Source organism: Chanodichthys erythropterus, chromosome 13 (genome assembly GCF_024489055.1).
Source record: "Chanodichthys erythropterus isolate Z2021 chromosome 13, ASM2448905v1, whole genome shotgun sequence".
Lineage (NCBI taxonomy): Eukaryota > Metazoa > Chordata > Actinopteri > Cypriniformes > Xenocyprididae > Chanodichthys > Chanodichthys erythropterus.
The window spans coordinates 41661875-41680595 of record NC_090233.1 but is presented as its reverse complement, the minus strand read 5'-3'; the positions used below and the strand labels follow the sequence as shown (position 1 = coordinate 41680595).

Genomic DNA, 18721 nt, shown 5'->3' with positions numbered 1-18721 from the left:
ACGTCTTAGAATAGTGCATAAGAACGCGAATTGGGACGCGCCTAAAATTTGTTCAGTTCGCGAACAGCGCAGATAACCGTCTCTTTTGAACTTGTCGTATTGATAAACACCCTTAAGTTATTAATATGTTTATCGAGAAAAATACTATATATAAACAATAATAAAACAGAATAAACAAACAGAAATGTTGATATTTGGGCGGTTACATAAATTTTTATTAATGTAACCGCCCAAATCATTAATTTTAATTAATTTTCAATTATTTTTATAAGCTTTAGATATAGGCGATATGGTACAACACCGGGATGTCAATGACGTAACGTCCTGACGCAAATAATAAGTTGTTTTTATCGATCAGTTCGAAAGAACCGATTCTCTCAAATGATTCTTACATCGCATCACCATTTTTGAGCCTTCACGGATCCCGTAGACTGGGTGAAAGGTAAATGAACTAAGCATATATTTAAATTGTAATGTTATTTTGAGTTATAAACACAAACGTGTATTATTAGAAATATTATTGTTTGAAATGAAGAACAAGTTGGGCTTGAAGACGAAATAAAATTAGAACTAGATTTTCTTTAAAAGTCCCATGGTGCTTAGCGAGAAAATGGCTGACCGAGAATGACACACGCTTGTGTTTTATCCAGAATTTGCCAGATTTTTCTGAATACATTCCTAGTTTAATATAGTCTTAAACAAACAGCTAATGATGCTCGAGTGTTCACTGTAAATTATGCTTTCTTGAATCGCGGAGGCTGACGCTTCATTCGTGTTGATCAATATCTTGACCCTAACGGTAAGTGGAGGAGGGGATTTAACGCGAATGTATGATGTCTCCGCCGGCTTTATGTGATCATGTGTTTTCTCCCGTCTCGTCTCTCAGCGTGTTTTAACATCACAACATGGCCACAGTAGCAGCCAAACGCGAGGGACCGCAGTTCATCAGTGAGGTGGCCGTCAGAGGAAACAACGCTGTGCTCGACTACTGCCGCACGTCCGTGTCCGCTCTTTCCGGAGCGACAGCGGGCATTCTTGGGCTAACGGGACTCTACGGCTTTGTCTTTTACTTCCTTGCTTCTTTCCTGCTGTCTTTGCTCCTGATTCTCAAAGCCGGTCGCCGATGGAACAAGTGCTTCAAATCTCGACGTCTGCTCTTTACCGGAGGCCTCGTGGGCGGCCTCTTTACTTACGTGCTGTTCTGGACTTTCCTCTACGGAATGGTGCATGTGTATTGAAGGGACCCGGACAGTACCGCAGCCGTGTAGATGTAGAACAGTACCATGATAGAGATGCCTCAGGGTAGAGAGTGCTGACTGATGTACTACCACAGATCTTGACCTTCCTTCCGTTTAGCCATTACAATTTGAATTATTTTCTCAGTACTAATTGCACTGAACTTTAGATATTTAAAAATTGTGTGTTTTCTTTCTTTCCTTATGTAATTTAATATTTTCCTAACACTTGTTTCAGGGCTGGGTTTGGATCCAGTGTTGTCAGGAAGACTGATTTGTTTTCAGCTTGCTTTCTTTGTATGATGTGCAAAACTCTATGAACTCCAGGCATAAGTGGGAACCATGTAAAAACACAATACAAACTTTAAACTGTATTAATCACATAATTTTATTTCAGATATTTTGAGGAAAATAAATTACCCTCATGGATTGAATTGTGTGGTTTCAAATTTTTACAGTCATATTTTTGGCTGTCCCCAGTGACTAAACTTGACTTAAAATACTTTTTGTGCCAGTTGCAATAGTGAAAACTATTTTGTAAATAATCCATATGTAGATCATTTATGTAAATTGTTGCAAGCATCCTAATAGATATCCACAAAATTTTGGGATTTATAAGTTTTTTTTTTCCCCTGGCGTGTTTGAGCTGTTTTAACTGAAAGCAGCTTGCACTGACATATCTTAAAATAAGTGCCTTTTGTTTTTTTTGGTCACAAAAGGCACACCATTTTTGTTTTATGTTTTTTTTTTTTCTAGGGTATGTTTATAAAAGATATTTAAAGGGTTAGTTCACCCAAAAAAGAAAATTCTGTCATTTATTACTCACCCTCATGCCGTTCCACACCCATAAGACCTTCATTAATCTTCAGAACACAAATTAAGATATTTTAGTTGAAATCCGATGGCTCCATGAGGCCTTAATAGTCAGCAATGACACTTCCTCTCTCAAGATAAAGGTACTAAAAACATATTTAAATCAGTTCATGTGAGCACAATGGTTCGATATTAATATTATAAAGCGACGAGAATATTTTTGGAGCGCCAAAAAAACAATAACTACTTATTTAGTGATGGCCGATTTCAAAACACTGCTTCAGGAAGCATTGGAGCATAAAATCAATCGGTGTGTCGAATCATGATTCAGATCGCATGTCAAACTGACAACGGCTGAAATCACGTGACTTTGGCGCTCCGAACAGCAGATTCGATACACTGATTCGTTTGTGCTCCGATGCTTCATGAAGCAGTGTTTTGAAATCGGCCATCACTAAATAAGTCGTTAAGTTGTTATTTTTGGCGCTCCAAAAATATTCTCGTCGCTTTATAATATTAATATTGAACCACTGAACTCACATGAACCGATTTAAAAATGTTTTTAGTACCTTTACCTTTTTTATAAGTCTCTAATGCTTGAGGCCACATTTATTTAATCAAAAATACATTAAAAAAAGTTATACTGTTAAATTATACAATTTGAAATAACTTTTCTTTTTCCATATATTTTAAAATGTAATTTATTCCTGTGATGACAAAGCTGAATTGTCACGTGATCCTTCAAAAATCATTCTAATATACTGATTTATTGCTTGTGAAACAATTATTATCATCAAAGTTGAAAACAGTTGTGCTGCCTAATATTTTTGTGGAAACCGTGATGCATTTTTTTCAGGATTCCTTTGAAAGAAAAGTATTTAAAATAGAAACTTCTGTGACATTATAAATTGTCTTTTGACATTTTTGATCAGTTTAATGCAAAAACTATTAATTTCTAAAAAAAACAACAACACATTTTTAAGGTTGTACTGTTTTCACATTCAAGATGAAAACAAATATTTCAACATTTATTCAACGTTGGTTTGACAATTTTTGGTGTCAGGTCAGATTTACAATAAATATTTTAGCTTATTATAAAGCCTTTGTAACAAAAACATCCATTGGCAGTTAAACACGACACTCTACAAAAAGATGGTTCTTTGAAGGTTCTTTACATGTAGTAACAGTTCTGTTTAGATCCATATTGTCCTGAAGATCCCCTTATTTGCTGAAATGGTTCTTCATGTTAGAGTTTAGGGTTCTTTATTCACGCCTTTTTGTTTTTCAAATCTGTAACTGTCGAAGCCACCTTACTGGTTTTCTGAAGCTCAGCCATCCATTTACATAGACTGTCAACACATGATTTCTTTCTTAAAATGTTAACTCTCAATTTGTAACTAGTTTCCTACTAATCATGGCTTTCTCTCTTTGTAGTTTAACAGAACATGTGAGTGTGACCAGCTCTGTTCTGTCCAAAGAACCCAAATTTGATACCGTTTAGAACCATTTCTTAAGAGTGTAGGAGAACATTAACTACACTGGCACTATTCCTCTTTGGTATGACTGAGCATAGACCCGCTATAACAACTCCCTTCATACATCCACAGTAAATCCAATGGGATTCAGCATCAGAAAAATCCTCTACTGGTTGCGTGGTGTTCTCAAGGTTGAAACAGGAGAAATGGTCTGTTTTTCTGTAGCATGCTGAGTCCTGAATGTCACTGTACCCTGTGGCTTTCTCTCAGGACTGTGGGTTTTGAGCGCTGAGCCTGTGGGCTGGATCGGTTTCTCTGGGTTGTTATTGGGCTGAGATGACACAGATGTCAATGGCTGCATCTCTATTGCCTGTTTCTCCTCCCTCTTGTGTCGCCCATCTTGGCGATGATGACCGTGGTGTCTTACATGCTTTCTCTCTCTGTGCTTTCCAGGTTGTTTTCTAGAGGTACAAATAGTATGAATGGAAACCATATGTAAATAATAACCAATCCACTGTAGTTAAATTGTTTAAAAATATAAAATCGCAAGTAGAATCTTACTTTGTGATTGCCTCAAATTTTGTCTCTCTGTAGAAGGAGCTTTTGTTCATCATGTAGAGCAGAATCATGTCACAGGCAAAAACCCCCTGTGGAATGAGATGAGCACCGACCATACAAGAGTCTGAGAAACGTCTCTAATACATCAACCATTAGTGACACTGCTGGGAACTAGCTTAGATACTCACAGCACCCATTAAAGCAAGTCCAGAACCAATATTGATCACTGTAGGAATGATACTGAATTTTCCAGCCTAGAAAACAAAGTGAATACCATATTTTTACTATTTCACCATGACATCAATGACAGGAATCTATAATAATTTTGATTATCTCTTACCTTTCCATTCACTAATATATCAAAGCGAATGCCATACACTTTAAATAGATTCCGATAGGTTTGACCTTCTGCATCATTGTAGTATCGAGCAAATCTACGAAATGAGAGAAACATGTCAGCCAGTGTAATGATCCAGTTCCAAAACAAAATGCTTTGAAAGTAAAAAGTGCTGAAAATTGTTATTATAGAAAAAGGCTCTCTGTCAATGAATCATTTTGTATGGTCAGGTTTGCTGACATGTTTTAGAAGGTGGAGTTTTGGTGAAAGGTCATGTGGGTAGCAAAATCACTTATAGAACCTTGTTATATGAGCGAAAATCAATAAATCAGAGCAATACCTGAAGTTGTAACCAGAGGTGACCGAGTGCTGTGGATTTTCAGAGGAATCCAAGCGTGTGAAGCTATATTCAGGGTTACACTGAGATTCGTCTTTATCCAAATCACAATTCCACTCGATTGCTACTGCAATTGAACCACCCTGTGTATAAGAAAGAAAAGAAAACATAACATTATAATCTTAATAAAATTACATTCTGTGCAAAATATGGTGCATCACGGTATTCTTTTGCAATTTGTGGAGTTAACTGTTTCAGTCAAAGTTTTATTTATTTATTTTGCATATAGAAATTGAATATGCTTAATCTATAAAGTGCCAGATGACACTTTTGCTGGAAAATGGTGGCATACCGTGCAAACTGTTTATAATTTTCAACCCATTGTAAATGATGCTTCTAATAGTACCACAGGTCACTGTTTTGCTTGTGATATTTTGTTAGATTTGAATTATACAGAAGACACATAAGGGCACAGGCTTAGAATAAGCCAGGATTAGGCCTTACTTCAATTAAGATATATAATTAGCTTTTATAAATGTATACAGGAGTGCATCTTGAGACAAAACAATGCACTAACATATTTTAAGATATGTCAGTGCAAGTTGCTTTTAGTTGAAACAGCTCAAGCATTTTTGTCTGGACTAGGCTTAAAGGGTTAGTTCACCCAAAAATGAAAATTCTGTCATTTATTACTCACCTTCATGTTGTTTCACACCGTAAGACCTTCGTCCATCTTCAGAACACAAATTAAGATTTAATTTTGAACTTTTGTGCACGAAAACAAAAAATAAAAAATGTATTCGATAATATCTTCTCTTCTGTGTCATTCTCCTACTCTGTTTATGTTCAGGGCTTCCAGGGTCAGAACACCAACTCATGAACACATGAACTGCATCGGCCAATACTGAGCCACTGTTCGGACATAAGCAAGAAAGAGCTGCACTGTGCTTACTATGTCAACTGGGAAGGAGACTGACATGGAAAAGAAGAGATTGTTGAATAAAGTCATTATTTTTGTTTTGTTCGCTTCATAACATTAAGGTTGAACCACTGTAGTCACATGAACTGTTTGAACAATGTCTTTACTACTGTCATGATTACCGTCTGTTCCTGTAAGTTCCCGGACTTCATTTCCCATAATCCTCCCTGCCAGTCACATGCACACACTCCACTCCAATCATCATCTGCCACATACACCTAAAGCTTGTTATGTGGACTATAAATGACTCACACACACACCTCCTGATGGCGAAGTCTTGTTTACCCTGTGTGACATTTCTGAGCATTTCCCTGTGTTTATTGTCTGCCTGTTTCCTGTTATTTCCTGCTGCCTGTCCTGACCCTTGCTTTGTATACCGACCTGTGAGTGATATCTGCCAGTCCTGACTTCTGCCTGTATCTAGATTACGATTCTGTCTACCCTCTGCTGTACCTGTTTGATCCTGTTTGACCCTGCCTGTACGACCACGCTTACCTTTAATAAAACGCTGCATTTGGATCCCCTGCCTGAGTCTGCCATCATTACAACTACCTTTCTGGTACGACGCATGCGTGTGATGCTGACACAGCAGCCAGCCAATAATGAGTTGGTGTTCTGACCCTGGAAGCCCTGAACATAAACAGAGTAGGAGAATGACACAGAAGAGAAGATATTATCGAATAAATGTGTTATTTTTTGTTTTTGTGCACAAAAGTTCAAAATTAAATCTTAATTTGTGTTCTGAAGATGGACGAAGGTCTTACGGTGTGGAACAACATGAGGGTGAGTAATAAATGACACAGTTTTCATTTTTGGGTGAACTCCTTTTAACTCCTAACTCCTTTTCTGTGAAACTGGGGGAAGATGTTCAAACATATTTAAGAGTGGCTTAAGTGTCCGAATACATTTTGGGGTGCCCTGTGCCTGGACAAACATTTTGATATTACTATTTACATGTGTTTACAATGGTGGAAACTTGCTTGTTTTAACTTGTCATTTCATGAATTCACATATACATATAATTAGATAGCGTACAGTTACGCATATTTGGCGCGCTGTCCGGGGGGAGGGCTCAGAGCTCGGAATTTTGGCCCGAACCCAGAGCAGCCTTCTCCCCCGGATGTGGAAATATTAGATAGAACTAGAAGTGAGGAGATGGGGTGGTGGAGGGATGCTGATAAACTATCAACAAACACAGGTAAGTCTGCAGTGTGTATATATACTTCTTGTTGTTGGTTGATTAGCTGAATGCTTTCCACTTGTGCAAATTAGGTTAATTATCTGCACCTGCTCCTCCTGAACTTTGTTAATAAAACATCATGTCGTTTAAACCACTTGCCTTTGTTGCCAAGTCCTGGAAATTGTATCCAGTCCGGTTAATCACATCTCCCACAAGAAAGATGGGACAATAGGGATGATGTTCTTTGTCATATCTGCATGTCTTGAGATATGTGCTGTTGGTGGTAGGCAGGACGTTCGATCTTCAAGTGAGAAAAGGAAAAGTGGGAGAAACATTGTATTTACTATTATACTAAGTTATGACATTGTGGAGATCATGTGTAAGGACAGATGAGGTACTGTCAGCCTGTCACTTAAATGGGATATCAAGACTATAAGACTCAGTGTATGCACCACACACTGTGTTGGTATAAATAGTGATGAATAAGCGTCAGATATTCAGAGCAGCTTCTGCTGTGCCATCAGTATCCAAACATAACACTTTACTGTGTGCAAGACAAGTAGGTCTGCGCTTTCACACCGCTACAAACTTTTTATAAGGCATTTGATTTCTCTGTTTTTTTTAGTATGTGGCTTTTTAACAACTCATTGAAGAATCACACTATTTCTGATAAAAAGACAAAAAGCAAGGCGGAATTGCAATATAATATTGCTCAGTTTGGGTTTGTTAATGTGTTCAGGATTGTATGGGCTCTTTAAATAACTGCTTGCCAGATGACATCCTGCACTCATGAGTGAACTATGAACTTTCTTATTCAGCAGAGTTTGAAATGACAACTGAACATCCTGTGCTGACCGAGCATGAAAAGCGTCCAAACGACGGGGGGAAAAGGTTATGATACTAGGTTCATGTTACTCAGCAGGTGTCCATAATGCACAAGATAGAATTGCTAGATATGATCTACAGATTTTATGAGAAAAGGCTTTAGCAGGAGTATCCTGTGGGAGGGAAGAGATTTTATGTATGTTATTTTTGCTCCATCTAAAACTCTGATGGTGCTTTGCAAAGAAAATAACATGCAAAACATTAGGCTGTAAAAAAAACCTAGTAGAAATCTTCAAAAAGACTATTGGAGGTTAGTTCAGTTCTGTCTACAGGATCTGTGGCATGCACACAAGAGTATAAACCATGAACGCATTTGCAGTGAGTGACATGTCTGTCTGAGCACACTTATTTTGTTTCAGAAAAGTGAGAACATTTATTAGGCTTTAATGTAAAAATAAACACTGACATGATGCCTCCAGGCTTCACTTACTTGGAGAAGGCAAATTTTGGAAACTTGATGAAGTTCTTTACATAGACTGTGAAGTTTTCTGCTTTTGCCAGCATGGGCTCCCTGTTGCAACATTTGGCACATTACAGATACAACACTAATATGTAGGCATGAATCGGCAATAATTTTGCAAATGGTACACAGCGCTGTTCTCTTACAATGGTGTATGGCCATGCTCAACAGGGCACCAGCCATGAATCTCACAGGTTCCTGTGTCATTTAGACAGCGGCCTGTCTTCACTCCTGAATAAACAACAGTAGAATGTAGTCCCTTTAAGGCTCAGGAATCAGAAAACATACCAATGGGTTGTTTAAAACAATGTAACAGTTGTTGTGCTTACCATGGCCTGCTATAACAGTTTGCCCTTCCACACATTCATTGTCATTAGTACAAAAACCATCTGGCACTTTAGGACTCTGAAATAAGTAGAATGAAGTGAACACATACAACAACTCGTTGGTTTTAAAATGGACAGAGATCAAAAACTCCATAAACTTCTATATGAATCAGCTGAACGCCTCATGTCTTTGGTTGCATCATTTGTGTTGGGAATACAAATAAAATAAAACAACAACCTGTCTCTTACCTCAGGGCAGAAACCCAGTCTTTGGTTTGGTGTCACTAGGTAATTTGTCACAATAAAGAAGACCCTGTCCCCCTGTTAAAAAGAATTGATGACATATTCTTACATAATACATTTTCAAAAGCAAATTAATAGATCAGGACACTTACATTTTGTGTCTAATGTGATACTCTCACTTCAACCTTTCTACATAGAACCAACAAGCTTCACAATTTAAGGCTTTAGTAAATTCATTTTATCTTTATCTTTTATTTTATTTTATCTTTATCTGATAAATGGAGAAAAAAAGCCTTGCATCTAAGCCCAAGAAAATGAGCTTCCAAGCCAAAAAGCCTCAGATAAAAAACAGACTTCATAAAAGCTGCCTGTGGCACTTTTAATCCAGCTCATCTTACACAGCATCTTTTGTGGTCAAAGCCGCAATGCCATTAATGAACACTTGTATGAAGGTGTAACACTTTTCTGCACATAGTTTTGCAAAAGCATTAGGGCACTTGTAGGGAATAGAAGGCTTTGGTTCGATCAATTGAAATCTAAAATAAAAATTACAAATAAGTAAATATTATAGACTTTACATAAATACCCCTCTATCAGTCTCTCAGCTGTAAGATCCAACTGTTCTGCATGGATTTCAGCAAGATTATGTCCAAAACAAAGCAATACATTTAGATGACAGTACTTAAATGTGTATTATTTAAATTTTATGCAAAAGATGTGTATGGCATATCACCATAATAACAGATAAAATGAAGATTGTTTTTGAGAAAGTCTATTAACGGAGTACATATGGTTTACAAATACTATACATTTCTTTCAAAGCAAATATACAGCAAAGAAGTATATTTACTTGTGGAGGGATGACATAGTCCTCTGCACCCCAAAGCTGCAGACCAAACTGAGAGCTGTTGGTGAAATCTATACCCTTGAGTTTGGTGACCACAGAACTCTGGATGGCTTCCTCAGTCTCCTGATATCCTTTCTTCCAAATAAAAACCCAGCTTTAAGAAGACACACCAACAAAAGAAAATAACAGTGAGAAAAACAACAACAATTTATATATATATATAAAAGTCATTTTAATGGTTATTTAGGGTCTGTGTGATAGAGAGTAATGCTATAAGCCACATGTATGGCTAACACGCCCTGAAGGACATTATAATATTCTTTTTTTTTTTTTTTTTTTTTTTAAAGGACAAAAATAAAGTAGCTTTAAATGGCATTAGGCGGGCTGGTGCTTTTGTGTGTTGCACAGCACACGTGATCCAGGTCATCTTACATTAAGCACCTTTTGAGGCAGCTCCATGGTGCCCAAAAACATGTGAAAGAATTGGGAAGCAGAAGTTAAGAAACTGCTTCTAATAAATCCATGGACTAAATGGTGATTATTAATCTAAAACAGAAGTCTTTTTCGTTACATGCAATACTTAGAAAACGGGCACCAGCAGGTCGAACGGTATAGAGACACTGCAATGGTTTCAGTCTTTCCATTGATATAAATAACATCCAAGACGTGCTTTAACTGTCCGATTACGGTTGCATGAAATTTATGAACGATTCGGTTTTATGAGATTCATATACAGAAACCGTTGTGAGCATAAACAAACACTTAACGACCTTGTACATGTACTTTTAAAGATTAAATCTTCTAAAAACTGGCAGAGCCCGCTCGTTCACCTCAACGTCTAGATTTAGAGAAGCACAAGACACCTACCCGATCAGATATCCGATCACTCCCAGCTGAAAGAGTCTGAACAGAACTCCGACCTTTTTGTTTTTAGCGATGACAAATTTCTCAGTCTTGTAATCGAGTAGAGAGAAGAAAAAGTGTCCCCAGGTCTGAGCCATGTTCCTGTGTCATTGACGGGCTCGAAGCAGCTGTCAACTGTTCTGCGCTTACGGCGGTGCAACCAGTTCTTCCCCCTGAATACATCGTCGAAACCTTTTATTTCTGTTCTCTTCCTTTTGTTCCGGAATATTTTTCTTTATTTTGTCAACATTCCTATCTTTGATTGAACTGATACGAGCAGTAAATAAGGGGTTACGCTGTTTTTAAGGACGTCTCAAATGAGCTTTCTTACTACTCAGCGGATATCCATAATAGTTTTAATGGTGGCAACTGTCGTTAACATTATTTAATACAGGTATCATATAATAAATACTTTTACAACATATTAATCTAGGTTTATATTCATTGTGTTCATTCATTTTATACCATTACATTTCAACATTTTAAGTTGTACAAATATAGCCCCTACAGGTGGCCCAGTAGTGCACAACACAACTAAATTAAAAAAGCAAACAAGTTTACAACACAAAGAAATCGAGCCACAACGCAACGGAATAAAGCCACAACACAACGAAATCAAGCCACCACACCATTGAATAAAGCCACAACACAACGGAATAAAGCCACAACACAACGGAAATGCTCCCGACCACTAGGGGGCTCTCAGAGCTCGGTAAAGTTAGTTTTCCTTGCCAATGTTCTATAGATTAGTTTAAACAGTATGTAACCAATGTATATCGACATGAAATACTAATTCAATATTACCTACGTGCAAAATAGCTTCATATTTATACTTGTGAATGATTTGACGCGCTACCACGGCGCATGATGAAGGGAACGTCTGCCAATCCCACCAAGTGGTTAAAACGTATAATTTGTATTCATTAAAATTACTTTTAACATTTAAAAACAGACATATTCAAATTCCAAAGCTTGTCGGTCTTACCAACAAGAACTAACAAGCTTTTAAATGTTAAAAGTAATTTAAATGAATACAAATTATACGTTTTAACCACTTGGTGGAATTGGTGGATGTTCCCTTTATCATGCGCCGTTATCGCGTCAAATTATTCACAAGTATAAATATGAAGCTATTGTAAACGTAGTTGATTTTTAATTAATATTTCATGTCGATATACAATGCTTACACACTTAAAACTAATCATGGTATTGATATCTTTGTAAAACTGTCGACTTTAGAACAGTGGCAAGGAATAGTAATATTACCGAGCTCTGAGAGCCCCCTAGTGGTCGGGAGCATTTTCGTTGTGTTGTGGCTTGATATAGTTGAGTTGCGGCTTGTTTCCGTTGTGTTGTGGCTTTATTTCGTTGTGCTGTGAACTTATGTTTGCTCTTTTAATTTCGTTGTGTTGTGCACTACTGGGCCACCGTACCTACACCTATCATGAATAAGGAATATAAATTAATTATAAATGATTAATGAATAATAAATTAACCTAGATTAATAAATGCAGTGAATAAATGCATAATATGTAAAAGTATATTAATGTTATGGAATTGAATTTTTTTGTAAAGTGATGAATAGTTTTTCATTCGCTCTCCTTATCTTATGTACAAGGATTTGTTTTTGACAAGCCTAATAATCTCCATGACCTTTTTGGTCATTACCACATAGGTAAGGATTTATTTTTAGAAATAATTTTATAGATAGGCCTATTGCGATATCCACATGTGAAATAATTTGGAATAATAGATTTTAAAGATTTTTAGTGTACAAATCAAATGTCTCGAGTAAGACAATAATACTTAAAAAAAAAAAAAAAACCCTAATTGCTTCAAGCTAGTTTGCAAACATTTTACTCTACTTTAAACCCATTTATAAAAACACTAGCTGATGAAATAGTTTAGAACTAATTACTTTGGTTAGTAATATAATTGCCAGCCAATGACAAATAAATGCATGTAAGAAGCTCCAGCAGGGATTTGTTTAAAGATAGAATTTCAGCTGGCTTATCTGAAGACACTTGGTGGCACCATCTTACCATTTTTGTAGAAGCAGCTGTCAGAACAAGACCACAGCAGGTGTCACTGAACCAGATTTTCACCATATGTTATTACTAACCAAATGTGGAGTAGAACCAAATTAGGCATCTGCAATCCAGCTTTTAAAATCAAATCTAACATGAACTTCTACCCATTATCTATAGCAATACAAGTGCTTGGCTCCAGGAACTTTTTTTTTTTTTTTTTTTTATTAAACAAGCCTACAAAGACAAAGCCCCTTGAAATTCTAAATACTTGCAGGGTTGCTTTTGTATTATCTTGAGTATTTAACTTTTCATAAATAACTTATTTCACTTATATTAACTTTAACCAGATCATGAGTTACTAGTCAGGCACAAATACAAGGAAAACAAGTCCACAATCTTTCATTTCAATGCTTTTATTTTGTCATCTCAAGATAAAAATAATAATTAAAAAAAAAAAAAAAAAAAAAAAAAACAGGTGGAAAAAACACTAATAAAATGTAGTAGGATTTAGTTGAAGTATGGAGAGAATAGGAGAAAAGTGGTGAGTGCATGGGGATTACTGAAAGAATTAAATGTCCATCCTTGAGATTGTCAGTTTAAACATCTGAACCTCCTCTGAGACGCAGCACCAGATGCAAGGTAGACTCTTTCTGGATGTTGTAGTCGGACAGTGTGCGACCATCTTCCAGCTGTTTGCCAGCAAAGATCAACCTCTGCTGGTCAGGGGGAATGCCTTCTTTGTCCTGGATCTTGGCCTTCACATTCTCAATGGTGTCGCTTGGCTCGACCTCGAGGGTGATGGTCTTGCCCGTCAAGGTCTTGACGAAAATCTGCATGCCTCCCCTGAGACGCAGCACCAGATGCAAGGTAGACTCTTTTTGGATGTTGTAGTCGGACAGTGTGCGACCATCTTCCAGCTGTTTGCCAGCAAAGATCAACCTCTGCTGGTCAGGGGGAATGCCTTCTTTGTCCTGGATCTTGGCCTTCACATTCTCAATGGTGTCGCTTGGCTCGACCTCAAGCGTGATGGTCTTGCCCGTCAAGGTCTTGACGAAAATCTGCATGCCTCCCCTGAGACGCAGCACCAGATGCAATGTGGACTCTTTCTGGATGTTGTAGTCAGACAGTGTGCGACCATCTTCCAGCTGTTTGCCAGCAAAGATCAACCTCTGCTGGTCAGGGGGAATGCCTTCTTTGTCCTGGATCTTGGCCTTGACGTTCTCAATAGTGTCGCTTGGCTCGACCTCGAGCGTGATGGTCTTGCCCGTTAAGGTCTTGACGAAAATCTGCATGCCTCCCCTGAGACGCAGCACCAGATGCAAGGTAGACTCTTTCTGGATGTTGTAGTCGGACAGTGTGCGACCATCTTCCAGCTGTTTGCCAGCAAAGATCAACCTCTGCTGGTCAGGGGGAATGCCTTCTTTGTCCTGGATCTTGGCCTTCACATTCTCAATGGTGTCGCTTGGCTCGACCTCAAGCGTGATGGTCTTGCCCGTCAAGGTCTTGACGAAAATCTGCATGCCTCCCCTGAGACGCAGCACCAGATGCAATGTGGACTCTTTCTGGATGTTGTAGTCAGACAGTGTGCGACCATCTTCCAGCTGTTTGCCAGCAAAGATCAACCTCTGCTGGTCAGGGGGAATGCCTTCTTTGTCCTGGATCTTGGCCTTGACGTTCTCAATAGTGTCGCTTGGCTCGACCTCGAGCGTGATGGTCTTGCCCGTTAAGGTCTTGACGAAAATCTGCATGCCTCCCCTGAGACGCAGCACCAGATGCAAGGTAGACTCTTTCTGGATGTTGTAGTCGGACAATGTGCGACCATCTTCCAGCTGTTTGCCAGCAAAGATCAACCTCTGCTGGTCAGGGGGAATGCCTTCTTTGTCCTGGATCTTGGCCTTCACATTCTCAATGGTGTCACTTGGCTCGACCTCAAGCGTGATGGTCTTGCCCGTCAAGGTCTTGACGAAAATCTGCATGCCTCCCCTGAGACGCAGCACCAGATGCAAGGTAGACTCTTTTTGGATGTTGTAGTCGGACAGTGTGCGACCATCTTCCAGCTGTTTGCCAGCAAAGATTAACCTCTGCTGGTCAGGGGGAATGCCTTCTTTGTCCTGGATCTTGGCCTTGACGTTCTCAATAGTGTCGCTTGGCTCGACCTCGAGCGTGATGGTCTTGCCCGTTAAGGTCTTGACAAAAATCTGCATGCCTCCCCTGAGACGCAGCACCAGATGCAAGGTAGACTCTTTCTGGATGTTGTAGTCGGACAGTGTGCGACCATCTTCCAGCTGTTTGCCAGCAAAGATCAACCTCTGCTGGTCAGGGGGAATGCCTTCTTTGTCCTGGATCTTGGCCTTGACATTCTCAATGGTGTCGCTTGGCTCGACCTCGAGCGTGATGGTCTTGCCTGTCAAGGTCTTGACGAAAATCTGCATGCCTCCCCTGAGACGCAGCACCAGATGCAAGGTAGACTCTTTCTGGATGTTGTAGTCGGACAGTGTGCGACCATCTTCCAGCTGTTTGCCAGCAAAGATCAACCTCTGCTGGTCAGGGGGAATGCCTTCTTTGTCCTGGATCTTGGCCTTCACATTCTCAATGGTGTCGCTTGGCTCGACCTCAAGAGTGATGGTCTTACCAGTGAGGGTCTTGACAAAAATCTGCATCTGTAAACAAATTAAGAAAAATAAGATTAGCAACTATGCATAAACAAGTATAAAACAATTGGTACACATTCAGTTACAGCAAAATAAAGGCAGAGGTCTTTTATGAATGCTTAAAATTATTTGGAACACCACATAAAATGTCAATATGCTCCAACAAGTATAGTATTTGTATTGGTCAGACAGAAAATTATGGAGGCTGTTCTGTTAACTTCAACCAATGGCATGAATTCAGGGCGGGGCTAACAGTTTTCTGCCACAGAACAGCTGCATCAAACTGTCATATGTTACATTACAGTACATTTCAATTTTCTCCACAGTTTAGTACACTTATCATGGTTTACTTGTATTTTTCTTGTTTACTTGTATTAATTGTATTTTTCCTCACTTAAAAATAAGTGATTTCTAAAATTAATAGTAATATATATATATATATATATATATATATAAAAATCAGAAAAATATCCATATTTAAAACTTTATAAACTATAATAACCAACTTTAAAGTCAAGAAAGAGTTGAAGAGTGACCTCTGACCCAACTTATGACATAGGATGTAGGAGTAGCTTAAATGTGAATAGACACTTTTTGCGGATCAAACAAACAGGGCTGGGCAACAGACTCAAGCTCCCTTTCTTCTTATATCGGAATCCTCTGACATTTATCTTTAATAATTATCATTTTAGAGTTTTTTGGGCTTTAAAAGCTTTATAATAATCATTATACAGTTCGGAATAGCCAGTATATTTTTAATGCAACTAATTTTGTTTTGTCTGAAAGAAGATGGTCATACCTAGGATGGCTTGAGGGGGATTAAATCTTGGGATAATTTTAAACAATTCTCATTTTAAATTTTCACTATCACTTTAACCAAAACCATTTTATTTCAATGGAATGGAAAATATCCTTCAAAAGGACTGTTTTGGTGAGGAGGAAAAAAAAAAAAAAACACCACGAGAAAGTATTATATAGCATTACAATTTTTACAGTAGGCTATTCTATGAAAACATTTTCCTGAAAGAACATTAAGGGCAAAATTCAAACAAAATATGTGCTAAATTGTCTTCGGTATTTGTCATTTTTGTATTTAAGTATATCAAATTCTCAAAGTGAGTAAACAAACTAGCACGACGTCAAAACTACTAGATATCTTTTTATTTAGAACCTTTACTGCGCAACACCAAACATCCTCTTCACTAACATGGCGGCTGTACAGAAACATCCGGGTTCTTTGTTCGCAGAACACTATGATTCAGCAAAATCAAATCGAACAAAAACTAACCAAATCGAAAGCAAAATACAGGAACTTCACAATTAAGAATAAAACATAATTTTCGGTAACGTAATATGTTGCCCTCATTACTTAGACGAACACATTATTAAAAATATAATGTAGGTCAATACGTTATATAGAAAACTACCGCCGGGAACCAATACAATACCCACAAGAAAAACGAAACATTAAGAATGTATTATTAAAGTCTTGAACAATGATATGAAAACAAATAAATGTTGATTCTTACCTTTTAACAAACTTGCTGATTGTAAGACTGTGAAATTGCTTCTGAAAATATGTCCTCTGCTCCGTAGAAAATCTGTCGTTGAATGCGAACGATACTGTATTTATACAAACCCAGGGGCGTGACGTTTACGGTACGTCACATGACCAGATTCCTCCGCAGTCAAAACCTTTATTTGTTAAAACATTTAAATATGCTTTAAAATAAACATTTATGATAATACTGTTAGCAATTGCATGTTTTGTATCCGTATTTTAAGTGTGTAATTATTATTATACAATATCAAAAAAAGGAAGTCTCCAGAATATGCGAGAATGCGCTGTTCTGGTGGTACACCCTTGAGGCCGTGATTGGCTGGTTGGGTTGTTTGTTCTCTTTGCTATTGGTGGTGAATCAGACTATTGGAATCTGGGCAAGGCAAAGAAAAGCATACAGTGATGGAAAAAACTAGAATAATCTAGAATATTTAATATTCCTAAACCAGTCTTGCTAATAATTGTGTCAAAAACCTGGGACCAGCTCTGTGTGCTTTTAAAATAAACCCATAAATATGACACAGAAATGACAGGCTGTTATCCCTAAAAGAGTGTTGGATCAAAAACATGGTTTCTTAATAAAACATGTTTCCATGAAGTACGTTATTTGTGATTTAGCTTTGCTTTATGCGGAGTTGTGTCAACCAGTGCACTTAATATAGAACACAACTTGTGACACAGATGGCATTGCTTTGAAACGTGTTGACCTCAGACATGCTGCCCGCAGTATCTGTTGCAGAAATGTAGGTCATTTTCTCTGGGAGAAACAGACAGACAGTAACACAGCCGTTCATACTGCTACAAAGCTGGGTCTGACTTGCAAATAAAAAATGATGGGATTTTGTTGAAGTTTACCTTGTTGGAGTTTTTGTACTATCCTCTGTTATTAAAGAAAGCTGTAATGCTAAAGTTATAATAAGTTTTGGGGCTTAAAGAAACCTCCTGTTCCCAATTCTCATGTGACTTTGTGTTGCTATGGTAGAAAACAAGCATGCATGAACAAAACTACAAACAAGACGAACCAGCTCCAAGCTTGCTCTGAGGATTATGGTTAACGCCTGTAGCAAGCAGCTAGTTTCTTTAATCAGCACTTACAGTGCTGTGGGCAGGCTATTAAAATAAATATCATAAAATAGTTACCCAAGATAAGTAAACATTACTTGACCTGCTCTTCAAAAAGGGATGGTATTGTGAAACTGCTCTTTGAGCCTTGTTTATCAGGACAGTCGTGGACTAGTATTATTGTGGAATCAGGTCCCATGAGTTTGAACAGCTGCTAAAAGATTATATAGATCACCCACATATACTGAAATTTAAAAATAAGTACATGGTAAAATAAACACCTTATGAGAGTTTAAGAGGGCAACCAGGACACGATAGTAAGATGATGTAATCATAAGTTTGTTTTTAGGCTTATATATATGGCCTTGTCTGCTGTTGGCTCTCTACGTTAACCCCACGATACTTGGCATTTGAAAGTACTCTAATAATATCACGGGCTGGTCAGCATTTATGTTAATGTTATGAATTAGAGATTCTTATTTTAGGCCACTGCTCTCCTAAAGTGAAAATGTAATTAGTGCTTTTGCTTTCCGTTGTTAACATTAAAGAAATATTTTCTATCGAACAAGGAAATTGTTTCTAAGACAATTATGGGAAACTGATAACTATTTACTAGAAATTTCCTGGTTATTATTGGCCGACCCACTTATGAGCTAACTGCCACATCACCAGACTGAACTCAAAGTGTTTCTGTTCAGAAAGTTCGTGATCACGTGTACCTTGAACTTTCAGGAGAGTGTGTTTGTGCGTGTGTGTGTATCACTTGAAATTGTTAACAACTTAATCTGTCATCAACATCAAATATTATAAATAGCTTGTACAGTACGTTAAGAAATAAG

The 18721-nt window shown here is 37.9% G+C and overlaps 3 protein-coding genes across 6 annotated transcripts; 1 reads left to right on the top strand and 2 right to left on the bottom strand.

The window, feature by feature from the left end:
* The first annotated feature begins 361 nt into the window (after window positions 1–361).
* Window positions 362–1659, top strand: emc6 (ER membrane protein complex subunit 6). 2 transcript variants are annotated; one of them, XM_067407541.1, is made up of 2 exons: window positions 362–442; window positions 887–1659. In XM_067407541.1, exon 2 carries the CDS (start codon window positions 906–908, stop codon window positions 1236–1238), a length of 333 nt encoding a protein of 110 aa, XP_067263642.1. In that variant the 5' UTR covers window positions 362–442; window positions 887–905; the 3' UTR covers window positions 1239–1659. The 2 variants fall into 2 exon arrangements, with proteins under 2 accessions (XP_067263642.1, XP_067263641.1); XM_067407540.1 differs by lacking the exon at window positions 362–442 and adding an exon at window positions 542–799.
* Window positions 1660–3037: 1378 nt separating this feature from the next.
* Window positions 3038–18173, bottom strand: p2rx5 (purinergic receptor P2X, ligand-gated ion channel, 5). Of its 3 annotated transcripts, none has more exons than XM_067405460.1 (12): window positions 17961–18173; window positions 9679–9829; window positions 8835–8906; window positions 8589–8664; window positions 8406–8490; window positions 8230–8310; window positions 7074–7215; window positions 4759–4898; window positions 4422–4515; window positions 4270–4335; window positions 4085–4170; window positions 3038–3984 (listed from the first exon to the last, which is right to left on the bottom strand). In XM_067405460.1, the coding sequence occupies exons 1-12, from the start codon at window positions 17975–17977 to the stop codon at window positions 3690–3692; spliced, it is 1305 nt and encodes a 434-aa protein (XP_067261561.1). In that variant the 5' UTR covers window positions 17978–18173; the 3' UTR covers window positions 3038–3689. The 3 variants fall into 3 exon arrangements, with proteins under 3 accessions (XP_067261561.1, XP_067261559.1, XP_067261560.1); XM_067405458.1 differs by lacking the exon at window positions 17961–18173 and adding an exon at window positions 10543–11116; XM_067405459.1 differs by lacking the exons at window positions 8230–8310; window positions 17961–18173 and adding an exon at window positions 10543–11116.
* Window positions 13037–16946, bottom strand: ubb (ubiquitin B). Its single transcript, XM_067405457.1, has 2 exons — window positions 16789–16946; window positions 13037–15268 (listed from the first exon to the last, which is right to left on the bottom strand). The coding sequence occupies exon 2, from the start codon at window positions 15266–15268 to the stop codon at window positions 13205–13207; it is 2064 nt and encodes a 687-aa protein (XP_067261558.1). The 5' UTR covers window positions 16789–16946; the 3' UTR covers window positions 13037–13204.
* Window positions 18174–18721: the final 548 nt, after the last annotated feature.

What these genes read in the sequence shown, in the direction of transcription:
- emc6 (XM_067407541.1), top strand. Translation starts at nt 906, where the DNA reads ATGGCCACAGTAGCAGCCAAACGCGAGGGACCGCAGTTCATCAGTGAG.
- p2rx5 (XM_067405458.1), bottom strand. Translation starts at nt 10,676, where the DNA reads ATGGCTCAGACCTGGGGACACTTTTTCTTCTCTCTACTCGATTACAAG. An exon ending in GTGATCGGATATCTGATCGG is followed by an intron (nt 9,830 to 10,542) that starts GTAGGTGTCTTG and finishes GTCTTCTTAAAG; the next exon opens with CTGGGTTTTTATTTGGAAGA. An exon ending in ACTATGTCATCCCTCCACAA is followed by an intron (nt 8,907 to 9,678) that starts GTAAATATACTT and finishes TCTTTTTAACAG; the next exon opens with GGGGACAGGGTCTTCTTTAT.
- ubb (XM_067405457.1), bottom strand. Translation starts at nt 15,268, where the DNA reads ATGCAGATTTTTGTCAAGACCCTCACTGGTAAGACCATCACTCTTGAG.